At 41.1% G+C, this 23,525-nt stretch overlaps 1 protein-coding gene across 17 annotated transcripts in view; it reads left to right on the forward strand.

Moving 5' to 3' along the window:
- The window catches only part of nav3 (neuron navigator 3), a 518,579-nt gene that overhangs the window by 453,221 nt on the left and 41,833 nt on the right, over positions 1–23,525 (forward strand). For 10 of the 17 annotated variants that reach the window (XM_078941837.1, XM_078941838.1, XM_078941836.1 and 7 more), the window contains 8 exons: positions 21–134; positions 13,633–13,756; positions 15,345–15,654; positions 16,482–17,196; positions 18,772–19,197; positions 19,685–19,726; positions 22,646–22,803; positions 22,880–23,077. In XM_078941837.1, coding sequence (XP_078797963.1) covers positions 21–134; positions 13,633–13,756; positions 15,345–15,654; positions 16,482–17,196; positions 18,772–19,197; positions 19,685–19,726; positions 22,646–22,803; positions 22,880–23,077 — 2,087 coding nt within the window. Of the gene's footprint in view, positions 1–20; positions 135–5,517; positions 5,707–13,632; positions 13,757–15,344; positions 15,655–16,481; positions 17,197–18,771; positions 19,198–19,684; positions 19,727–22,645; positions 22,804–22,879; positions 23,078–23,525 lie in introns of those variants that run through there. The other 7 variants (XM_078941834.1, XM_078941835.1, XM_078941840.1 and 4 more) reach the window with 4 other exon arrangements.

Here is a 23,525-nt window from a genome sequence, read left to right on the forward strand (position 1 = left end):
AATCACGGCTGCTTTCACAGGCACCTCACCGAGGGCGGTCTCCATATGTACTCCAGGAATGCAGTTCGAGCCTCAGATGTGGCATTGCCCCGGGAAACAAGAGGAAACAAAGAGATGGCGGGCGACATAGACAGGTGAGGGTGGAGTCTGTGCACGCCGCTGCCTTTCTTCACGCCTATTCTCTTTTTCACTGAAATGGCTTTTTGTGTACAAAAAGAAAGGTCCACAATCATTTTTTATTTCCAGCAGATTGTGATCCAGTAGTGCTGTGTTTTAGTACAAAACTATTGCGAATTGATAAACATAGCCTTATTCCTGGCATGTACAAATAAAACTCACCTTCTGAGGCATTTCTGAGCAGAGGCCCTTCCTGTTTGCTCAGTGTGTGATTTTCTCACCATTTTTACACCCGTACAAAAATCAGTCCTGTGGGACAAGGATGCGGTTTTCGCCCTTCAGCCAGGTTTCAGGACTGCAACAGACGAATGTGTTAGAGAACATAACTGATTTTTGAAAGCTGTCAGGATGGAAGTGGGGAAAGGCTGAGAGTCACAAATCCAATCATGATGTGACATTTTAGAGAATCACAACATCATAGGCAGCATTTAGGCAGAGGTGTGGCAGGCTGAGACTTTACATTGCTTGGGGTGTTGCTGGTGAAATCCTCCTTCCCTTTTGTCAGTCAGACCAGTCAGCCAAGGGCCAATCAGTCGCATCTTTGATCAGCCGAGTGTGGAAATATGTCGGACACTTCCACAGACCCGGATACGCTTCCAGCTCCCCCTGTCAGTTTCAGAGGGATCTACTGTCAGATTTGACGTTCAGACATAACAAGGGAAGAATCAGAATGAACTCACTGAACTCTTTTCTCATGTCCCTGTCTCAGCTATACCCTGGGTTTGCTGGTGTCTGCTTTGCTTCAACTGAAGTCAGACTTAGCAAATATTGGTCTGCCCTTCCTCATCTGACGCCTCAAAGCAACAGACAGAATTTTTTTCTTCCAGAAGGGTATAAAAATGTCCATCCTTCCTCCAGCCTCACTGCAACAGCTGACTGCCACAGGATGAGCCATCAGCTTTCGCTGACAAACAACAAAGCTCAGAGGAAAAGTTTATTTCCGACACCAGATTCCCTCCTGAGCTCAGCCTTCTTCATCCCTAACTTGCAGTAAAATAAGTCCACATGCTCTTTTTTATGAAAGGATGGTTTGTTGACACCATCTTTTCCTAAACTACCGGAAGGAAACATTCAATTTTTTAAATGTCTGGCTGGGCTAAATCCCCACCATCCCCCTGCTCCTTTATCTGCAAGCTCAAAATAATGACATTTCCAAATGTGTTCGGTGAAATTCTAACTTTATCTCATTGAAGAGCAAAGATTTGATTCATCACTAAAGGTTTCTAATGCAGCCTGTGAATGCTGCTCAGCTCACTCCTACCAGGGCTTTCTTCTTTTCCTCACAGACAGGTTCATGAGATCAAATTATCTCGATTATTGATAATTCTAAGATAAAGTGTTTGTTAGTTTCCTATTATTAATTAATCCTCTGTATTCTGGTTTATGGAGGTAAATAATAGTAATAAAATATGTATTTGTTGCTTTGGCATTGGGGTTTCAGCAGGAGCCCGTTGAATTCAGCTTCAATTTCTTTTTAGATTTATCTTCTGGGTCTGATGTTGGAACTGAAGCTGTGGAGGAGAAAAGCATTTTAATGCGATTTTCCTGTCAATAATCAAGTTCGTACAGCAAATAATGATTCCAATTCTCAATTTTATTCATTTTAAGCACTTTTATCACTTCCATTCTCACTTTAAATAGGTTTTTATCGCCTTCTGTTTTTATCTAAACATGTTTTTGATAAAGGGGGATCCTCACAGGACATCGCTACCAGTCAAAGCGCAGCTCTGAGTTTATTTCAATCACATCTGATCCACATTTATCTGCTAATTCACCGCCTTATCTCATTAAACTCATCTTATCAGTTTTTCTGCAATTTCATCAACTAATCCAGTAAAACTATCTTCTCTGTTTACACGTGATTTGCATGTAAATAAAAATGGTGCTAATGTCTGTAGGTTTCTGCACAAACATGAGGTTGCACGTTTGTCCCTGCAGACCCTCAGCTTGCAGCCTCCCAGCTCAGCTCTGCAGCACTTTGGCAGCCGCAGACGGAGTTCCTGGGTTGGGTCTGCAGACAAAAACTCCCATTGGACTCATTAGGCTTCCTGCTTTTCTGTGTCCATAACGACTCTCTGGCTGCTGTTCATGAATACTCAACACGAAACAAACGTAACCCCTCTGGATTTTTGGTTTAAAATGTTATAAGAGGACTCTTATTTTAATTTTTTTTTTTATCATAGCAGCATAATAGCTGAAAACTTTATCCCTTAGTGGGACGTATTTGTTCTTTAAAATGTTGGGAACTGAGAGAACAGTTTGAAACTGGTGTGTTAGAACATTTTCCAAAATACTGTTTGAATACTTTAGGTGGGTTTTACGTTGTGCCAGGCTGACCACACGCTGCCGCAAAACATCAGAGCAGGCGCTCACATTTTCAGAACAATGGCCAGCTCCGCTTTGGCTAAAAGCCTTCCTCTCTAAAAATATCCTGCTGTCATGCAACATGGATGAGAGCTCGCTTGTGGCTCCAGTGTTAGGAAAAGACACCAGAAGAGAAGGTTTTGACGCTGACAGCTCCCCTTTCTCGGCAGAGACATGAATAAGTAACAGAGCTTTGCTTTTAACGTTGAGGAGTCCCGAGTGTGCGATGCCATATCTGCCTCTGTTGGCTGGACTGCAGCTGCATTTTTCTGTCCGTTTGAAGCTTTGGGGGATTGAAGACAAGTTTGAGTCTGTCAATCCTTGACTAGAGGAAGCGTGTTTATGTGCTTGTCCCCCTGTGGTTGTGAGTGTGTGTGTCCCACAGTGGAGTTGTGTCGGTTGTGCAGTAGCTGCTCTGCTCGTCTGCTGTGAGCTTCACTAAGATTTGAAGAAGGTTTTCACTTCTAGTGAAAAAGCCAGTCCCTGTATAAGTTTCTCTGTCATTCATCTGTGCTAGTGGTGTTTTTTTAAGTATTATCTGGTCCTGCACCTGAAACTGCCTCCTGTCTCCGCTTTTTGAAGTTTGTTATGCAAAGATCATCAAAAGAACCTTAAGAAAACCCTTTGTCCAATAGTCAGTGAAAGCATAGCTGTATTGCGAACCCCTGCACTCACACATGCCAACATTGCCCCTCATGCAAATCCTACGTATGTATGTGGCACGCCAACCACATCAGTGTGTCACATACGATCGGTGGGCGTGGTCACAGAGGACATGTACCGTTTAATTTTTGCAGGGATCTGTGCTCCTCTACTGCGCTGCAAAGACCAAATGACAAAACAAATGCTAAAGAAAGAAAGAAAGTCTTCAAGGTGAAAAACTAACAAGACTTTATAAATAAAACAAAATTTACAGACACTTTTGGATAAACTCATAAGGTTTTACGGTTTGGGTTATTTATTATCTTAAACATGAACATGATTATTTATTTTTATGTTTTTTGCATGGCACTCAATAGTTTTATGGTCATTTGTATTGTATTTTTTATGAGTGAAGAGAGCGGTATCATCCAGATACAAAACTACCGGTACATCAAAATCACACATCAATAGGTTTTTCATTAAGTTGTATCCATGAGAAATAGACAGGATCGTTGCTCAGAAACAGTAAATCTGACAAAATAAAGAAACATGTTGTTAGTCACTCAGGAGAAGCTTACTTGCATTAAAATTGATTATTTTCAAGTGTTTTGTGCTGCAGGATTTCTTTAATCAAATCCCAAACAACACAACAAATGTTTGACAGAATCATCCAGATTTTCTCTTAGTTTAAGGAAGTTTGTGCCTTAGGCTTTGCCATAAATGAAGTTTTGTTCAAGTGGCTTTTAAGTAAAAATATCCTCTTAGCTTAAACAAATTATTTTGAATCAGGAGCAGATTATGAATGCACTTGGAAAAAGCTTGTAGTCAGCACAGCTGCTACAGTCGGCGGGCCATAATCCTCCCGCTCTGCTCCTTTCTGATGCATCCACCTGCAGACAAATAGATCCATAAATGTCTTTGTTTACCTCATCTGAGCTGGAATCTGGATCTAAACTGTACGACTGAATAGCTCTGATATTGTTCATTGCTTTTGTTACACCGATAATGTTAGGTTTAGGGTATGAGGGGCTGTAAGATAGCAGGAGAGAGTGTAAACAGAGAGCTCTCAGTGACAGGAAGGGAAAGGGGGGACAGAGATGCGTTCAGTCCCACCCACACCTCAGAGGTGAATTTCTGATGAACTCCTGGCGCTCTGCAGAAACTATGTCCTAGAGAAGTACAGAGGTTTATAGATTTTGGCTAAAAATGGCATTATCAGAATGATAAGACCACTGAGAACTCTTTTGATTGGATTGATTTATTTATTGGTTTATTTCAAGCATTGATTGTAGACAATACAACAAAAATCACACAGATTTATCAAACTCTTTGAAGAAATAATGATAAGCACTGATTAAAAAAACAAAGAAAAAAATTACCATAAATATAAGACAATACCTGTAATTACTAATGGAGGTGTTTGCAGTGATACATGATACATATAGGTCACATAAAAATAAAAATATGATTATTAACTAAGTCAAGTAGTATTGGATTTATTGCTTTAAAAGCAGGCGGAAATGCGAATTTATATAATCCAACCCCTACTGAGTTCTTCAGTTTTCTGTTTTTGCATAGTTGTTATAATCTGGTTCTGATCCGATCAAGTACAGATTATTGCTTTTGCAATAGATCAAAAGATGATGGGAGTGGGACTTTAAACAAATGGCTTTTCCTGATCAGTCGGTCAGTGATGTGGTAGAACAGCTGATGTTCCTGTTGGGTTCTTCTCCCCCTGCTTGGTGGGCTGGCTCCTACTTGCCGTTTACCTCAGGCTCCAAACAAGCCTTATGTTCAGCCTTTGCTGCAAACTTTGACAAAAAGTGTTTTGGTCTCTAATTGTCATCTGTGACTGCAATGCAGCAGGAAGCTTCCTCATCTTTACCAACCCAGTCAGTCACTGACGTTCTGACGTCTGTCACTGCTTGGCAACCGACTCAATTCCAGCTCCAAGGTCACTCTGCTCCCTTTGTTGATTGAGTTGAATGAAATCTTTTTTTCTTTGCAAGCACTTATACATTTCAATTAGTGGTCATTTGTTTCTTTTATGTTGCAGCACAGTTAACTTGCACATAAATGATGCATGAGTTGACTTTAGCTAACTGCAGCAGCAGGTTTCTGCTTCCACGAGTTCTGATCTTTGTTTTCACTCTTTTCTGCATTGTCATTCTTTTAATTAACCCCGTGCTGCCTGCTGCTGACGACATGTGTTGAGTCTCAGCGGGCTGCCAGGCCCATCCTGGTCTGTAGGGGAGGGAGCGAGAGGGTAAGGGAGGGGGATCGGCGATGGCAGGAGGTAGCAGTTAAAGCTGAGGAAGTCCTTTCTTCCTTTCTTTTCCGCTTTTTCGCTGAGCTGCAGCTCCAGTTTTCTTTTATATATTTAGCCAGGTGAATGAGCGACACTTTCATCAGAGGACAGAAGAAGGGAGGCATCCTGGAAAAGGGGAGTGTGTGGACTATCAAATGCTTCTCCAGTGGGGTGCAGCTGATCCAACGTTTGGTCCCAGACCACCTTTATTTCTGGTAAAAATGAAGCCAGACGATACTGTTTTGGTGTGTTTGGTTTCAGCTTCTTTTGGAAACAGTGCAGGGAAACTCTTCAGTAGAGGTGTGAACACTAATGTTTTAAAGTATTTCTTATTTGTGTGAGTATTTAGTTGCATGTGCAGATTTATTGTTTTGTCTTAGCTCTATTGGGGTATCAGCTTTTCTACTGTCTGTGAAGGTGCTTGACTGGGTGAAGTCATATAGCTGATCAAATCTTGAGGAGGTCAACTAGATGAAAAGATGAGAGATGCATTAAGCTTTCTTCTCAGTATAGTTGCATGAATACAGTTTTATCCCATAATTCCACTTTACTTTTCACTAAATGGTTCATCTTTTCCTCAACATTTTATCTGTGATGTTATGTTTGGTTCCATCCTGCATTCAGTATTTTCTTCTCCTGCCTTTTGCAGGACTCAGTGCACTCAATATTGCATGACATCATGTTTGCATGGCTGAGTAGAGTCACAGCCGTGCATTTAAAATGTGCATGAAGGTGGTAAAAATCAAGATGTTGCAAATGATTCCAATAAAATATGCAATGGAATCAATACCATCCTTTGATAAGCTGTGATTTTTATTGAATACAGCTTAATTTGCAACAAGGTCTTCACACTTAAATTAAAGTAGAGCTTCCTTTCAAATGTTTTTTTTTTGAGGGGGGATTTCTAAATCCAGGGGATTCAAAAGCAAGTTGGGATGTCCTATATTTCTGTTTATGAAGGAGCAAGTCCAAATATTCATGTTTATACTAAAAAACTAGAGATCTTGTGTTTAATCAGTGAAATCCTTTTTGATATTTAGCATTTTGGCTCGCAGAATAATCTGCCATTGATATTTAGCTTAAACCTGAAAGGTGCCAGTTTAAACAGTCAGAGCATCAAACACAATAAAAAAACAATGCCATGGAAATAAAAAAAAATTTAGACAGGTTAAATTGATTGTTTTTGTGGTCATGTTTCAAAATAAAAAAAGAACTGTTTTTCCACTGACCGCAAAAGAGGTGGATGTCCTGATCTGGTCAGCGTGGAGCCACTGCAATCATGTTGACCAGATGTGACTTCAACACAAAGGCTCTCAAGAAATTTGGGAGAATAGATCACACAAACAAACCCGACGTCTGTTGTATTTAGTTGAAATCATTTATTTATCGAAGAGAAATTCACAAATTGGAGCTGTCTCAAAAAGGAATGCAAGAAAGTCATTGAAATTTAGGGTTTCTGTAGTTCATATTGGTCAAGTATAGTATTAATATCTAATAAAAGTGACATACAAAGTATTTTTTAAAGGCCAAACGTCGTCTTGAACGAGTCCCCAGTCGTTATTTGATGAACTCCTGTTTGTTACCTTTACGGACGTGCTTCGATGTGGAAGTTGAGTGGTTGTTTCCTGGTTTGTGCACATTTTTTAGCAGAAGCATCTACACATGTGATTGCTATAGATGCAGCACTGCTTTGTTTTTGCAATTAACCCAATGGTTTTCAGTTGAAATGTTTGCTGATGTATGGCTCACTTCAATGGCTCCATCTGAACCTCTCTGCTGTAGTTCCTCATGCTTAATTGAAGAAGTTACGACACAAAATATGCTGTCTGCCCCTGCAGTGGGGTTATTGGGTTTGCTTGTACCATTTTTGCACACTGCTCTCTCGTAAGAGATGTGGTGGTACGCATGTAAGAGCCTGCACCTCTGAGATGATGAGCTTGGATTTGCCAACAATCTGAGCAGAGTCAAGCAGTCAGTAATGAAGTATTCACTGTCAAGAGCGTCTGCTTGTTTTGGTGACTTTCAAAAGCAGAAAATCAACAGAATATTTGCATGGTTGTGTATCTGTCCTCATAATTATACCCACATAATATTGGTTGGTGCTTCAGAAGAGCAGCTGGAACTCTCTGTAGAGTCCACATCAATACTTAACTACTAAAATACTTTTTCATTTTCTCTGTTTTTTATATTAATTGGAAATTAAGTTATGCCCAGAATCCTCTGGATCTAAAAAGTCTCTTTTCTCATTTACTCGTTTCACAGCATCCTGTCAGTTTGTCAAGAGCCTTAGGGATCGTAGATCAACAGACAGGATTGCTTCTTGCAATAACTTCAGAGAAGGGTTGCATCTTTGGTAAAGTCTTCTATTGTTTTCTGTTTCTGGTTTCAGAAACTTGTTTGTTTTTTTGCCTCTTTTATTTTTTCCTGAGAAGTGGGATGAATAATGCTCAAGATCTAAAGGTCATGTCACAGCCACTATGTACATTTTGCGCATCTTCCATGGATGACAATTGGTCATATGTGAATATGCGCGGAAAAAGAAACTTGTATTTTTATAAACTATGTAAACACATATAAAGTGCAGAATTTATAACCGACCAACAATGTTGAACAGCTCAAAACCGAATTCGACCTGTCGGCCGAAACCCTCAACAGACATCTGCGCACATCGACGAACAGCTGACACTATAGGAACACTTGTAAATTTTGTAGATCACGCATGGATCACAAAAGACAGATGTTCCCGTAAAGACACGGTCTTTACAGGAACATTTTTAAGTGCACGTGATTGGCAAATGGTTTCTCCAAGCGGAGCTTGAATCTTTAACTTGAAGCTTTGCTCCAATTCCCGTTTTTAGATGAGCAGAACAGATTCTGTTTAATATGCCCGTCCCACTTCCTTATTACGGTGCAGAATCTAACGGTTGATTTTCTGTGTCCTATCTGCTCATGATTCATATAATTTACTTTCTTGTCTTTCACTTTTGACTGTTCGATTTTGCTGAAAGTGTCAAAGTTGAGCCATGACTTAATATCCCAATGCAAAGGCAACCAGGCAGAAGGATCTGAGAATGCGACAGCACAGGTCCATTTAACCTGAACGCTCATTGGTTCTGCAGAAGCAACCATCAAGCAAGAACCATCAAGCTGTCAGATTTTGCTACACTCAACACAAAAACACGACAGCAAGTGGTCAAAGGGAAGCGATGTTTGAATGTCTGTAATTGTTTGAAAACCTGAGTGTGTACAAAAAGAAAACGCTTCCACTTATACACACCACTGATGTTTTGATTTGATGTGAATGCAGTAAGTGGAGAACCATGTCATTACTATGGTGACTCAATTTGTGCTAAGATTCAATGATACATGGAAATCCATTTATTTTAATAAAATATAAAGACAAAAGTGTTTCTGTATCTGAAATAGTTTATAGATTAACCTAAATTTAAAAAATACTGGTTGCGATGTCAAAATAATTAAAAATGAAATGATATTTGAATGGAAAAGTACACAAGAAACTGAAAAATAGAGTGATTGACACTTTCCCCTACTTTGATTTAAACTTTTAACTGTAAATCAGTATAATTTTGGGTGGTATTGCAGGTACTCGGTCACTGACTGCAGAAGTTTTGCCTGTACTGATAAATGCTCCTCATTTTGAAGCTATCAGAATCGATTTTCAGCCGCACCAGTGCACAAGTGGGTTGCTAAAGTAGGTTTCCTCTAACCCTGCATTTATCTGCAGCGTCAGATTCCCTTGTGTTTTTGAGGCTATGATGTTTTCAAATGAGAATTCCATTTTAACTTTCAGGTATTTAATAACAATAAATAGATTCATTTTTAATACTGATGTGTTTTAAATAAAATTCTCATTTAAGAAACTTTTACGAATCAATAACATAACCTCATTTAATTCTGTCTGGAATTCCTCCACTTTCGACCTCCTTCATCACATCCTCTACTGAGCTCATTTCTTGTCGGAACAACCCATTATTCCTTCATTTTCAGGCTGCCCCCAGGTCCCTTTATCTTTAGCATGTAATCACACATGACTGAATTGACCTTCTAAGGAGAATTATTGAGATTCTGGAAGGGTTTCCTTTATTAATATGTTCTTTGTAGTCATATTTACTATGCCTAATAAAAGGGTGTGACTGACACTTCGGGATGTTTGATCAGATAATAATTGAGTCTGCTGCATCCAAAGGAGCAGGTAAGGAGCAGCATGAGAAAGATGTGATTTGGCACATTGGCATGGAAACACTTATTTATAAGAAGTTTGCATTGTGCACCTGTATGTGAACTGTCACAAGGGAGCTGAAAGCTGTCAAATTCAATGAACATATGTGCCTAATAGAGGACAATACCACCAAAAAGATGAATTATTGTTTGAGAAGGCCATTTTCACTTAATGATAAAAAAATTAGTTTAATATAAAAATAAACTTATTATCTGTTTAAGTTTTTCTGCTGTAATGTTGGTTGTAAAACTTTGATAGGAATGATGCCTTTAGAAGGTTTTTCCATTAAGAGATTGTTGATGTGATTCATCTTCACCCAGAGTTACTAACTGAATCATAAAAGATTCATCAGTCAGATAGTTTGGTCAATTAAAGGGAAAATGATTTTACATAATCTGGATAAATGGAAATGATCGTCTTGCAGAGTTGGAGTATTCTCCAGATTGTTTTGTCTTTGAGGCATTAAAAGTTGGGTTTTCTAAAGAGAGAGGAGGTGATCTGCATTGACAAACAGTCCTGTTTTGTCACGCTAGTCTCTCATTCACAGCTGTTCTTGCAGGTGGATACGTGCTGTCTGTGGGTGAAAAATGGGCAACGATGCATGCAGGTGGACACCTTTTTAGGATCATAGACCGCTGAGCCTGCAGACGAAGAATATTCATGCATAGGTTTCCTGCTAGCACGCTGCAGGTCTAGGGCAGGGGTGTCAAACTAATTTCCTCCGAGGGCCACATCAGCATAGTAGTTGTCCTCAAAGGGCCAGATATAACTTACACATGTAACTAAATGTAATGAAAAATAAACATAACTACTCCTTAATGTTAGATAACTCATTATTTATTTATTATAACCTTTTAAATTGACAATTACAGTTGCATAGAAAACATATGTTTGCTTGTTACTCTAGCATAAATCCTGTTAAATTTGATTCTGTCAGGTTAGTTTATATGGACAATGTTTAAGTCCTAATGTCTAGTTTCCCAATCCGATATTTCAAGTCCAATTCCCCCTAGATATGAATAAATACACACCAACTTTTATTTTTTATTTTAAGAAATTAACAACTTTTATGCTCTTGCGGGCCACATAAATTGACATGGCGGGCCACATTTGGCCCCCGGGCCTTGAGTTTGACACATGTGGTCTAGGGGAACACGCAAGAGTGAAGTAGGTGAGACACGGGCTTGTCGTACAGAGTTTACATTTTCTTAACCCCCTCAAAACCGGTGTACTGTGATACAAAAAGTGTACACTCCTTGCGTGCCCCTACGTAGCCCCCCAGGTGCCAGTGGTTAAAAAAAGAAAAGAAAACCGGTTAATTGATAAACCGTTCCCACGGATTAATCAATTGTGCTCATACTGTTGCGCAATCGAGCGCGCACACATTGCTCGGAGACTTTCGTTCGGAGATTGGGTTCATACATGACCAGTCTTTGGCCTGCAATAGGTGTTCGGGGGGCCTACGACTAATGATGAGGTCACACTATTTGATTGGCTGTACGTTGGACCAATGACGCGTAAGATGGTAATTGGTCTGTACAAATTACGGTACGACCATAGAAGAAGAAATTGAGTTCGGTTGTAAACAAACAAAGCTGCAGCATAGAGCGAGATGATCTTCTAAACGGGCTTTTATTATTGTTATGATTATTATTAAGTGCATGTTCGCTTGTAGTTTTTTAAATCTGTGAAGCCAGTGCTTTATTCTTGTCCGAACTGACCCGGAAGAAGGGTTAAGATTAGGTTAATACGTTCTAACAACATTTAGCCGTGAATGAATTTAAACTGAAATAACATCAGCCTTTATTTTGTCTGGACCCGAGTAGTAACACAAATTCACATGATTGTTTGCACGGTTTCTCAAGACTGTTCATTCAAAACCCGCTTCCGCCTGTCCCAGAGCCGCTAATTTGCTTGGATATACAAATCTCCCAGGAGATAAGGTTATCCTGAGTCCAGCAGCCTGCTCACGCAGAGAAGCCGGACGGACTGCGGTCCGAAGCCTCCTTCGAAGCACCCATCCCTGCCTCCAAACACGAAACTATTGGTCCGGCTGCTCTGCGCAACAGTACGAGCACAATTGGTTAATCCGTGGGCCCGGTTTAGCAATCCCTCATCCTAGCAGTCTGATTGTTAGAAATGAGGAAATTAAACATCAGAAATGTGTGGACATCTTACGGGCCCCCTACATATCGCATGCACACCCTGTGCATGCAGCATTTGTGTGCGGTCGCTAAGGAGCCAGTACTCACACCTCACTAATGACTAAAATAATGTTTTTCAACCTTTTTGGAGCCAAGGTCCTTTTTTTTTGACAAAAATCCCACAGCAAACCAGCAACCAAAAATTGAAAACAAGAGAAACTCTGTAGTCTGTATTGATGTTCAGTCCCTCCACAATCTCACATGCATTTTTCGTAATAATTGAGGCACAAAACATTTGATGTTGCATCTGGTTGTCCTAAAAGTTGCAATAGTTTTCAAAAAGTAATTGCCCAGGAAGTATTTTTTCCCTCCAATTTATTAAAATGCAAGTTCTTGTAAACCTCACAAAAACCAAATAAAATGAAATTCTTCCTAAGCTGTAATTTATTTTGATATTTATATATTTTTAATATTTATGTTTGTCCGAAAGTATATATTTTTTTGAACGAATATATAAACACAGCATGTTTGAGAAATTTTAGACAAAAAGACCAACATTATATTCATGTTTATGAGTTCAGTTGTAAATACACAAAAATAACGCTGAAGTTTTTCTGTTGTCTAAATCAAAAATGCCACTTTAACAAAAATGTTTTTTATTATTTTTGAAGATTAAATTGTTTCGTTTTAGTTAAATTTGTCTGTTTGAAATTTCACCTTGATGCTGATTCTTTTGTTTTGTTTTTACTTATATTTAGACTGAACTGAATAAAAAAGTCCGAAGTTGAATTTGTCCTTCAATCGAGACATTTTTAGAAAGCAGTTGTTTCTTCTAAAAGGTGACCACAAACATAAGAATCTCTGACTGTGAGTCCTTTGTTCTCCAACAAAAACCTTGAAAGAGAAATAAACTGTTTTCTTGATTTCATCGAGGTTTGCAAACTGTCAGATGTGTGTTGTGCTTTATGATAGCAGGGCAGTAAGAGACGCTTAACCTAATGCATCATGGGAGTTGTAGTGAAATGCAGTGCTGCCGATGTCGGACAGACTCACGTCTCTGAGCTTCATTATTTGATTCACTTTTTACAGGATCTGACATGGAAGCTAGGGGAGAACAGATGATCCGTGATCAGTAGCCCTGATTCTGCAGACGTGTGACGCAGATTTATTTCACAAATAATGTTATTTATTTTATTAAAAATCATGAATGAATGAAACTTCATTCATACAGAACTTTACAACTCCTTGAAGGTACCAAAGGGCTTCACAATATAAAAATGAGAACAGAAGTTTTAAACTAAAACTTTAGAAAAAACTAAAAACTCTGCTTGTGGTCCGGCCCTTCTATCGAATTTTTAGTATCGAGTTAAAATAATTGCCCACCCCTGAACTAGAGTGTGGCGTAAGGACACCGTTCAACAGCATCACTCGAACGTCATAAGTGCATAACTTGCATTATTCTCACGAATACTTCACAATTCATGTACCACACACTCAACAATGGTATGTTCCATCCTCATGTCCCTTAAGGGTTGAGCCTCAAGGGAATTGCAAGACACACCAGCTTACCTTATAATGCAGCTGTTCATCTCAACAAATCTCCACGGGCCAACAACCACCCGTTGTTGGGTTAACGGTGCGGTACTAGTCAAACCCCCTCTCGTACGGATGCATGTGAATAAGGAATACTCTGGAAGGTTGCTTTTGTGCTGCATTCTTCTGCTCAGTCATTTCATTGTGCTTCCTCTGTCCTGCAGCTGGGATGACAGCAGCTCAGTGAGCAGTGGCCTCAGCGACACATTGGACAACATCAGTACGGATGACCTGAACACTCCTGCTTACTCCTCTGGCAGCTCCTCACACAAAAACAAGAGCAGTCAGGTAAGAACACAGAGGGGTCCGTGATCACCCGACTCTTTACTTGGCTTTCAGGGATGTCAGGTACATCACTTTAAAAAGCAATTGCTTCTGGTAAAGCGGTCACTTGCTTAGGCACAGTGGGAACAAAACAGGGCTCAAATTAAAAACCTATTTTATTTCATGTTAGCCCCACCTCAGCCTTACCTGAGTTTGGTCATTGTCCAGCTGAGTAGACATGTGGAAGTGCTGGAAATCAAGAAGCTGATAAATAACAGAGGAACACAACCCAGCTATCATGTTTCTTGTTCTATCTCAAAAGATGTTTTTGGGATTCAACATCGGTGACATGAGTGTGTTTTGGTAGAAAATCTGACATTTTGAAACAGGAGTTGGTAGATAACTGCTCTCTTCTGATACCAGCCTCCAGTGGTCTTTTGAGGAACTGCAACATTTGTTACTGACAGATTTGATTCAAATTAGGAATGGTAGGTGAGGGCATGGTTTCGAGCCAGTTTAGCTCGTGCTGGTTTGCGGCGCCTTCCGTCCGTGAAACCCGGGTTCGACTCCGGGCTGCTCCCTGTTCCCTTCTCTACCTCTGCCGGTTCCAAGCCCGGTTTGAGAAGGTTGCGTCAGGAAGGGCATCCGGCGTAAAACATTGCCAAAATTTACCATGCGACTTGTTCGCTGTGGCGACCCCTGATGGGAGAAGCCGAAAGTGGAAGAAGGTGAGGGCATGGTTTCAATAACTGTTAGACCTGTTTGTCCCGCCTTGTGAGTACAGATAATTGACTGTGTCTGACAAGTGGACTGAGTGAGTGTCTCAGTCAATGATATAGATGCCATTTGCAGACCCAGAGTTCTGACGTTACATCAGCCCGACACAAACACGGAGGTCACATGACTCTATGGCTTGTGCGTTTCTTTCTTTACAAGCTATACTGTTGACAACAAAACCTTCTGAGCTTTGTGATCTGATGAAAACTGCCTCCCTAGAACATCATTACTAGGACAGATACAGTGTTTCGAATGCTTGTTACTGTGAAGCTAACAGTATTAGTTTGTAATTCGGTCATTTCTGTCACTGCAGTTTTGAAACGTAAAGAACTTAAGAAACTTAAACTTGTTAAGGACAGACGCTCTAAAAGGTGTCTAAGGCAGATCCGTGCAGAACAATGGTGTCTGAGAGACTGGAACTTTAGCAGCGGCCTGTGAGCAAGCTCTGAACCCACAGCTGAGGGATTTTACATACTTGGCTCATATTCTCAACACGCTGGGATCTTAAGAGACTCTCGTGTTGCTAGGGAGACTGGCCATCTGTTAAGGTGGGCTGGTCTTCACTGTGTGTGTTCTCCTGCAGGGGTGGAGGTGGGGGGGGGGGGTGCATCCCAACAGAGGAGATCATCTGAGACAGCATAGATGGCTGCTTTATACACAGACAGGGACCCTGCTGCTCTGCTTGGCAGACCCCCGTGACATTAGAACCAGAACTTCTTTAACTTTTGATGACGTGCCTCATGATTTGAGCAAATCAGTCTATTTTACACCCGCAGCTTTTCTTTTCAATGATCACTGAATGTTCTGTTCAATATCTCACAAACTCGCTTTGCAGTCTCAGAAAGGCAGCAGGTCCAAACATGCCAAGCAAGATGTGAGCAGCACTTGGGCCGGCGCCGAAGACCTTAAAAAAGTGGAGGAGGAGCTGGACGCAAGCATGGATCCCGGGAGCGGCCCTTCCCGCTGGAAGCCCTCGTCATCCTCGTCTTCCTCCCAAACCCAGGGTCAGTATGAGGATACTGGTCAGAAAACAGCGGCGCTGGCACAGATGTCCCAGACGGGCTCCTGGAGGAGGGGCATGACTGCCCAGGTAGGCATCACGCCCCCCAGGACAAAGGGGACTCCTGCTGGCCTGAAAACACAAGGTAAACTATCCAGGTTTTTTTTCCAATAAAAACATTTTTCTTTTTTGTCCGTTTGGTAAAATAACCATCACTTAGGGTTATTTAAAGTGTCAAATATGACAATAACAGAGATTCTGCTTTGTAGAAAACCAGTGCATTTACCATCTGTTATTATATGCTGTGATACCATAGATAAACCCATAAAATAACCAGGATTAGTTTGGACAGTAATATCAGACGATGTCATGCTGGGAGAGGAGTGGGTGGTCTGGCAGACTGCAAAAACTGAACCTTTATCAGGAGTATTTAGTGTTCATATTAATGTAAAATCTACCTATTTATTGGTAGATTGCAATGCAACGCTTTAGCAACAGATCTAAAAAGCTAAAAATTAAAAGCATTATTAAAAGCTAACAATTATTCTTAATTGCATTTTATAGAATCTGGTGTGGTTTTTCTTGGGGATTTTAGACACAAGAAGCATCAAATGACATCTGCTAAAATCTGCAGAAATCTTTTACAAATCAAACATCCTTCAGGGCTTTATGGCAAATAGATGCTTCTAAAGGACATTTCTACAGGTCTTTTCCACTTTCAGACTGTATTTATTAATCAAAGCTGTTATTTCACTTAATGTCTTTGTTGTCAAATCACTTTTTTTTTATTGAGCTCTTCCTAACTGCCACTGAGGGACCAAAAGGCTGTCTATTAAATTCACTGATAAACTGATAAAATAAAAAACTCCATCTCTTAAACAAAAGAAATTAGGTGTTTTTTATGTTAGCACTCTTAAATGTTAAACCGTTTAGAAAATGTCTTTCTTAATGATTATTTGTGAACTTCTACAGGGAAAACAGATGATGCTAAGGCCTCAGAAAAAGGCAAAGCACCTTCCAAGAGTCCCGCTGCCATCCAGCGCTCTCCCTCTGATGCTGGCAGGAGCAGTGGGGATGAAGGCAAGAAACCCCCATCAGGCATCGCACGCCCGCCCACCACCAGCTCATTTGGGTACAAGAAGCTCTCCGGACCCCCTGGCACATTAATCACTCCCAGTGGGGCCACTTTAGCCAGTGGCTCGGCGACTCTGGGCAAAGCGCCCAAATCCTCAGCGGCGCTCTGCAAAGGCACCAGCATTGGAGGGGCGAGGAAGACAAGCCTGGACGGCTCACAGCCTCAGGATGACGGTATCCTGCTCAGCTGCAGCGGCTCCAAAGTCACGCTGCAGTACCGCTCTCTGCCCAGGCCAGCCAAGTCCTCCAGCGGGGGGGCTGCAGGGCGCAGTGGCCACCGCTCTAGCTCAAGCAGCATTGATTCCAACGTCAGTGGCAAGTCAGCGGCGCAAGCAGGGGCCAAGCGAAGGGATGGAAAGGTCAACTCCGACCGCTCCAGTCCTGTCACCGTCACTCAGACAGACAAAGAAAAAGTAGGCGGGCTGGAACCAGAGCCAACAGTTGTACTCTCCACCTCTCCTAAGTCCAGCCCCACCTCCAGCTCTGCCTGCCAGTCCGGCCTCAGACAGCCGGGAACCAAATATCCTGACATTGCTTCTCCCACCTTTCGCAGGTCAGACACACAAACACGCGTCCACCTCCAGCTGTCTGTCGCTCACTGTGCGTTAACCATCCCACCACATCCTTTCCAAAAAAAGTTTTTGTCTGAAAAACAAAGTCAGGACTTTTAGGAGGCATGTGTTTGTTGGTCCGCAGGGTTTCAGAGCTGTTACTTATGACCTGAAGTTCCGAAACAACTTCATCTACCAGAGAACACAAACAACAATGAAACACTTCAACTGAAACGTTTTTACACTTAATGCACCAAATGAGCTCATTTAAAATGGGACTGCAGCTACAGTTGTCACAGGGACAACAAACAGAAAAAAGCCAGAAAACAACACAGAAAAAAGTCAGAAAACATCTACGGACTAAGCAATTCAATTTATAGGGTGCATGTTTCAAAAACGTCATAAAATAATAGAATAGATAGAAATTTTTTGATTCCACAAAGTGAAAATTATCTTGTTACCATAGCTCTATTAAAAAAACAGCAGATAGATAATAAATAACTCCAAAAATACACTTTAAAATGAGCAACAACAATATTTAGGGTTGTGGTTATCAGAAGATCTGCATAGGGAGCAAACCGCATCGTATTTAGTGAATAAAGAAAGAATAAAGAATGGAGAAACTGAAGAAATCTCTGTATGTGAGGGATAAGGACTTCCTGTATAAGTGTGATTGTGTCAGTAACATTACGGACCGAACCTTCTCCTGTGAGGGCAAAGTCAGAATTGACCCCAGTCTTCAGACTAAGACTTGTTCAAAAAGGATCTCCTCAAAGTGAGAAAAGGTTTAGTGATGAGATAAGTCCAAATTTTGAACTTTGTACTGGTTGTGCCGAATCTGGCTGGGGGGGTCAAGCTTTCATCTTTTAATTCACCTCTGAATCCATAGAAGAAGCTGCACCGTGGATAGAACGCCTCAAGTCAATACAAACTTCAAATGAGCGCATTTGGTGGATAACAGTGTACAAATCTCAACATTAAAATAACCTATGCTCCATTAGTTTTGACTTGTATGATTGTAAAGCCTTAAATTTTACTTACATGGAGTTTAAAAAAAACATCCAGACTCTTTTTAGAATTCTGGTTGCAATTTGTTCAACATCCTGTTTTCTTGATTTCTAAAGGCTTTGGTGACAGACTTTTGTTAAACATGAAACTAAAGTGTTCCCTGGATGTACCTACCTGATTAATCATCTGCATCATTTCTACAATGACATTAGCTAAACGGTAGATGAAATTGACTCCTTAATTCTAAACTTCTGATGGTGTTAATGGACATCAAGCTGCTGTAGGTTTGTGGTCTTAATCATCAGTAGACTGTTGGGTTTGTCTTCAGAGAATAAATGGTCCAGCAGAGCAGCAGACTGAGCATGTGTGGAAGACAAAGCGCACAGAGCCTTGACAGTTCAGGCAAAGCTGTGGCAGCAGATGTGTTGGGGTGAACCTATTCATATTTTGGAGTTTGTGGTGGAGATAAAGCCAGTGAGACGTTTTTAGGCTAAAGTCCATCTTTGTCCAGTGTGGAGCTTGCAGATGCTCATCAATTTTCCTTCCTCCACCCGCCTCTCTACCCCCAGATTGTTTGGTACCAAAGCCAGCAGCAAGCCCAGCTCTCCGGGCACCCCCGACTCTGGCAAGTGCCCGTCTATTCTGGGCAGCCCCCACGGCACACTGGCGAGGCAGGCCAGCTTGGACTCCCCCTCCTCTGGCACAGGAAGCTTGGGTAGCGGCGGCGGCCTGAGCGGGGCCAGCAGCCCGCTGTACGGCAAAACCCCAGACTTGTGCACCGACTCCCTGGCCTCCAGCCCGGCCTCAGGCCTCTCCCTGCCCTCCAACTCTCGGCCCTGGCCTGCCTGTAGCTCATCAGCAGGCAGCAAGGACACACTGAGCTGCCAAAGCATGACCAGTCTGCACACCAGCTCTGAGTCCATTGATTTGCCGCTGGGCCACCATGGGCCCAAGGTTACCCGAACCGGCAGTGTCAAGTCCACCCTGTCTGAGGGGTGAGTAAGAGGGAATACGATTGGAAACAATCGTATTCATTGTTTCATTTGAGAACAGTTTTCTCCCCACCAACTACAAAAGGCCAGACCATAACCAACGCTGACATGAATAAAAAGTCATATTTAGCTTCTCTGTTCTTTTTTCCGTCATGGTTTTGACTCTACGATAAAGAGTTTAAATTAAGACAGAAAAGTCTTTTCAGGTCATTTCAGTGCATCTGCGTCAGTGTGTCCATCATTTTGTCCACGCACTGCAACACAACACACAGCAGGAAACAGCTTTCTGTCACCAGTTCTGCTCAAAAATTAAACAATCTGCTTTACTCTTGTGTTTCCACTTGAAAAGCTAAAGCTGCGTCTTTCTGTTCTCATTTTTGTTCATCTTTTGTGTCAAAAGTTTGTCAAATTTGATTGGACCTTTTCGTTTGGACCTCACAAAAACCCAGTTTTGTTTCTTGTTTAATGGGCTGATCCTCTGTTTCAACAGCATGCCTCTCGACAGAAACACGCTTCCCAAAAAGGGATTGAGGTACAACACGTCTGCAAGCAGAACCCCTCTTTCAGCTCTGTCTTTTTGTTGTCATCAGAATAATGTGTGGGATGTGGAGCTCTCTACCTGTTTGTCATCACCCTGCAGTCTGCTGCAGAGAGTTCCTGTCAGGTTCTGTCAAAGGGAACAAGCTTAGAAATGGATGGATTCATGACTTTACTCTGATACCTGTTAAGATGTCTTACAAGCAGTGGTCACATTTCTCCAATAACATGACCTGTTATGTGTGAGGTTGAATATTTATTTAAAGAGCAATCACAATGATAGAAACAGAAAAAAATCTACAGTTACAGATTTAAAATATAAAAAATGCAAATGATAAATGTAAAGGCTGTGTCACACGGCCACTTTGCGCATTTTCCACGCATGTAATTTCAATCTTTCGTGATACATGTGTGATATATGTAATTCATAAGTGTTTCTTCATTTATTGATGCTCGCAGACGTCCGTCGAGGGTTTCAAACGATGAGTCTTTACGTGAATTCAGTTTTGAGCTGTTTAGAGTTCTTGTTTGGTTGTGAATCATGCAGTGTATGGTATTTTACCTATATACACAATCATTACATAAATGGCACACAATTTTGCATGATTTTTGTGAGATGTATACGCATATTTGTGGCTTTTCAAGACCATTCCACATATGTCTAATGGACTTTTCACCACCGATGTATAGCCTTTATATCACGTATACGGCACACATATCACGTTCAAATTACATAATTGACTTGCGAATTTTGGCCAGATTTGGCATTTACGTCTATTTGCGTGTTTTTTGCGTGGTTTATTCATACTTCTTCTATGGTTTTAACGTGGTTCATTCGTGATACATCTGTGAAAATTTCTCGTCAAGACCACAACTTTTCTCACTTTTTCACATATATTTACGTATAACCATTTTTCATCCCCGTAATATGCTCAAAATGTACTTAGTAGTTCTGTGACATGGCCTTTATATTAGAATTAAAATCGGAATGGGTTTTTTTAAGCAATCAAAACAAAACAAATACTAAAAGAAGGCGAACAAAATAAATATACATCCGTACCTAGATGTATCAAACATTTGTGGATTTGTGGAAAAATAAAAGTGGAAGGAGTAAAAGACGATATGTAAACATCTTCATATCCATGTTTAGGAGGCCATTATGATGACACAATTGATGACACATTGAATCCATTAAATGTGAAGTTTGATAAAGAATAATTTGCTTGTAAAGGAGTTAGCAGGAGCAAATCTTTATAATCCCATCCCAATTATGCTTTACTTAACTATTTTTACATATATATTTAATGAAATGTGAGCAAAAATTAATTTAAGAGGGTCAAACATCAGTGAAATCAACTTTTTAAGCCTAAATTGACAGAAATACAAAAATTGAATTAAACTATTTGATGAAATACACAATGCATATGTTGCAATATCACTTTATCATGACATATAGTTAGTATCAAATATGTAACATTGGGTAATATGGGAAGATTTTGCTCACAATATTGTTAGTTGAAGGGCAAAATACTGACATGGGTGTTCAGGAAAAAATGACCCTATTTACTCACCTTCTTTAATTTGATCCACACATGATGTAACTGGATTATAAAGAAATAATGGTAAACACATTTTGCATTCTGTCAATACAGCAAGTAATTGTGTAGAAAGGAATAGATAGGTTATACCATGAAGTCTAGATAATTAGCAAAACCTTTCAAGCCAAAAGTGTTTTTGACATTTCACAGAAGCAGCCGTTTTGAAATGAGCAGGAAAAGCCCTTTGAATGCCCCTAGTGGAATGATGATGAACTACAGGGCAGAAAACATGGACCAGGCTATAAATAATGGGTTTTTAAGGAAGGTTTGGATCAGGTTAATGAGTCTCAGAAATGCCTAAATCAAACATGATACGGATGGTTATCCAGGGTTAAAAGAAAATTGTATTAAAATGCTGTCCGTTGTTGCTGTTGAAGATAATCTGGCATGAAAGTGTTGAGCATGTTGTTTAGCATGCTGCATGAAGGCATAGAGGATTAAGACATAAAACAGGAATCACAAAGTACAGAACAGCATCGGTTTGGTTCATTTATCAGACGACTTCTGCAGAATTCCTGCAGAGCTGTTGAGAGAGGTGTTCAGCGTTCCAACCATACACATGTTTGTTTCTAGCAGATGAGCTTCTGCTGCACTTTTTAATGTGAAGTGCCAGCGTGCTTCTGTGGTCATCTCATTGCGCACAATTTGACTGAAATTGAATTGTTCCTTTTTTTCTGCCTCCTCAGAGCAGCTTATATCATCAGCTGCCAACTGAGTGTCTTGCTGTAGGAAACTGGCCCGGACTGCCTGTTGGGCATTTTTCTTTCTCAGAGCTGAAAAAGAAGCAGATATCAGTCTGCTTGGAATGCAGCAATGTCACGACCTTCATTAAGATCTGAAGCCGGCTTTTGGCGGAGGAAAGAACCCAAAGCACAGGCGGACAGCGGGCATGGGGTCAGATGTGACAAGCGTAGTAATGGGGGCCTAGGGAGGAGGAGGGGTCTGAAAATGGATGAGCAAACTCAATTATCCTCCTCACAGGATTAAATATGGCCAATTGTGGTGTTGTTGATATGGAGGATTTCTGCTGAGATGGACGCGCGTGGGTGGGGTGGGGGGGGGGGGCTTTGGAATCTCATGGAAACCATGGATTACTGTTGTTGTTTCAGTTGTTGGCAGAAAATTAACAGGTGAAGAGGGTTTACCATTGGCCGTGCTTTCTACTGTACCCAGTGGAAGACGAGTGTGGAAAAATGAACCTTTGACATTGAGGAAATATGCATGCACGTCACCATCTGCATGAAAGTCTTGCATGCTCATGCCTGCAATGCATCTCCTGCAAATATCTTATCCTGATGGCATGTGTGTGGCTTCAGGTACCCACCGTCTTCGCGGCAGATGTCCCACGAAGAAAGTAAGGAGTGGCTGAGGTCGCATTCCACCGGAGGCCTTCAGGACACCGGCAGCCAGTCTCCACTCTCTCCTCCAGGAGCATCCTGCAACCCTGTTGGAAAATACCACTACTCCAACCTATGTGAGTTGAGAGATATTTTCATGTAAAAAAGAAAGTTTTAATGGGGATCCGTTGACAGTGATTCTGCTCTGCACAGTGAGCCCAACCAACATGAGCCAGTACAACCTGTCACCAGCAGGGGCCAGCAGCATGAGCCGCTCCAGCAGCATCCCTGCCCAGGACTCATTCGACCTTTACGGAGACGCTCACCCACTGGGTGGCAGCGCAACTTCTTTGGAGGAACGGCCGCGAGCCATCAGCCGCTCTGGCTCATTCAGGGACAGCACGGATGAAGGTTCGAGAAGCTTAGGATGCATGTCAAGTCGCTTGGTCACGTGTCAAAAATGCATTTGCTACTTTCTGAAAGCAGCTGTGTCACTACCCGATCTTTAACAGCTACGCGATCTGTTACACAATCTGTAACAATATTGCAACATTTAAGCAATTTGATTTAAATTTGCTCCTGTATTACGCATACTTTTTTGTACCTTTGTTGTTTCAAAATTTAAAAAAAACTTGTAATTCATTATTAAATAATTTAAATAAAAATACTTCGTACACTGGGGAATAAACTGATGTCAAATGAAACAGAAAAAGAAGAAAACATCTGCACATGCGCAAAACGGATCAGGTAGACCAGCCCGATTTGGTAAATGTGCAGTAAGGTATGTGCAGTCCTGATCCTGTATTTTTACACACGCGAGAACTGATCGGTAGCCGTTACTGATCATGTAGTGAAATGC

This window comes from Oryzias latipes, chromosome 23 (assembly GCF_053564925.1).
Source record: "Oryzias latipes strain Hd-rR chromosome 23, Olatipes_Hd-rR_3.1".
NCBI classification, from domain to species: Eukaryota; Metazoa; Chordata; class Actinopteri; order Beloniformes; family Adrianichthyidae; genus Oryzias; species Oryzias latipes.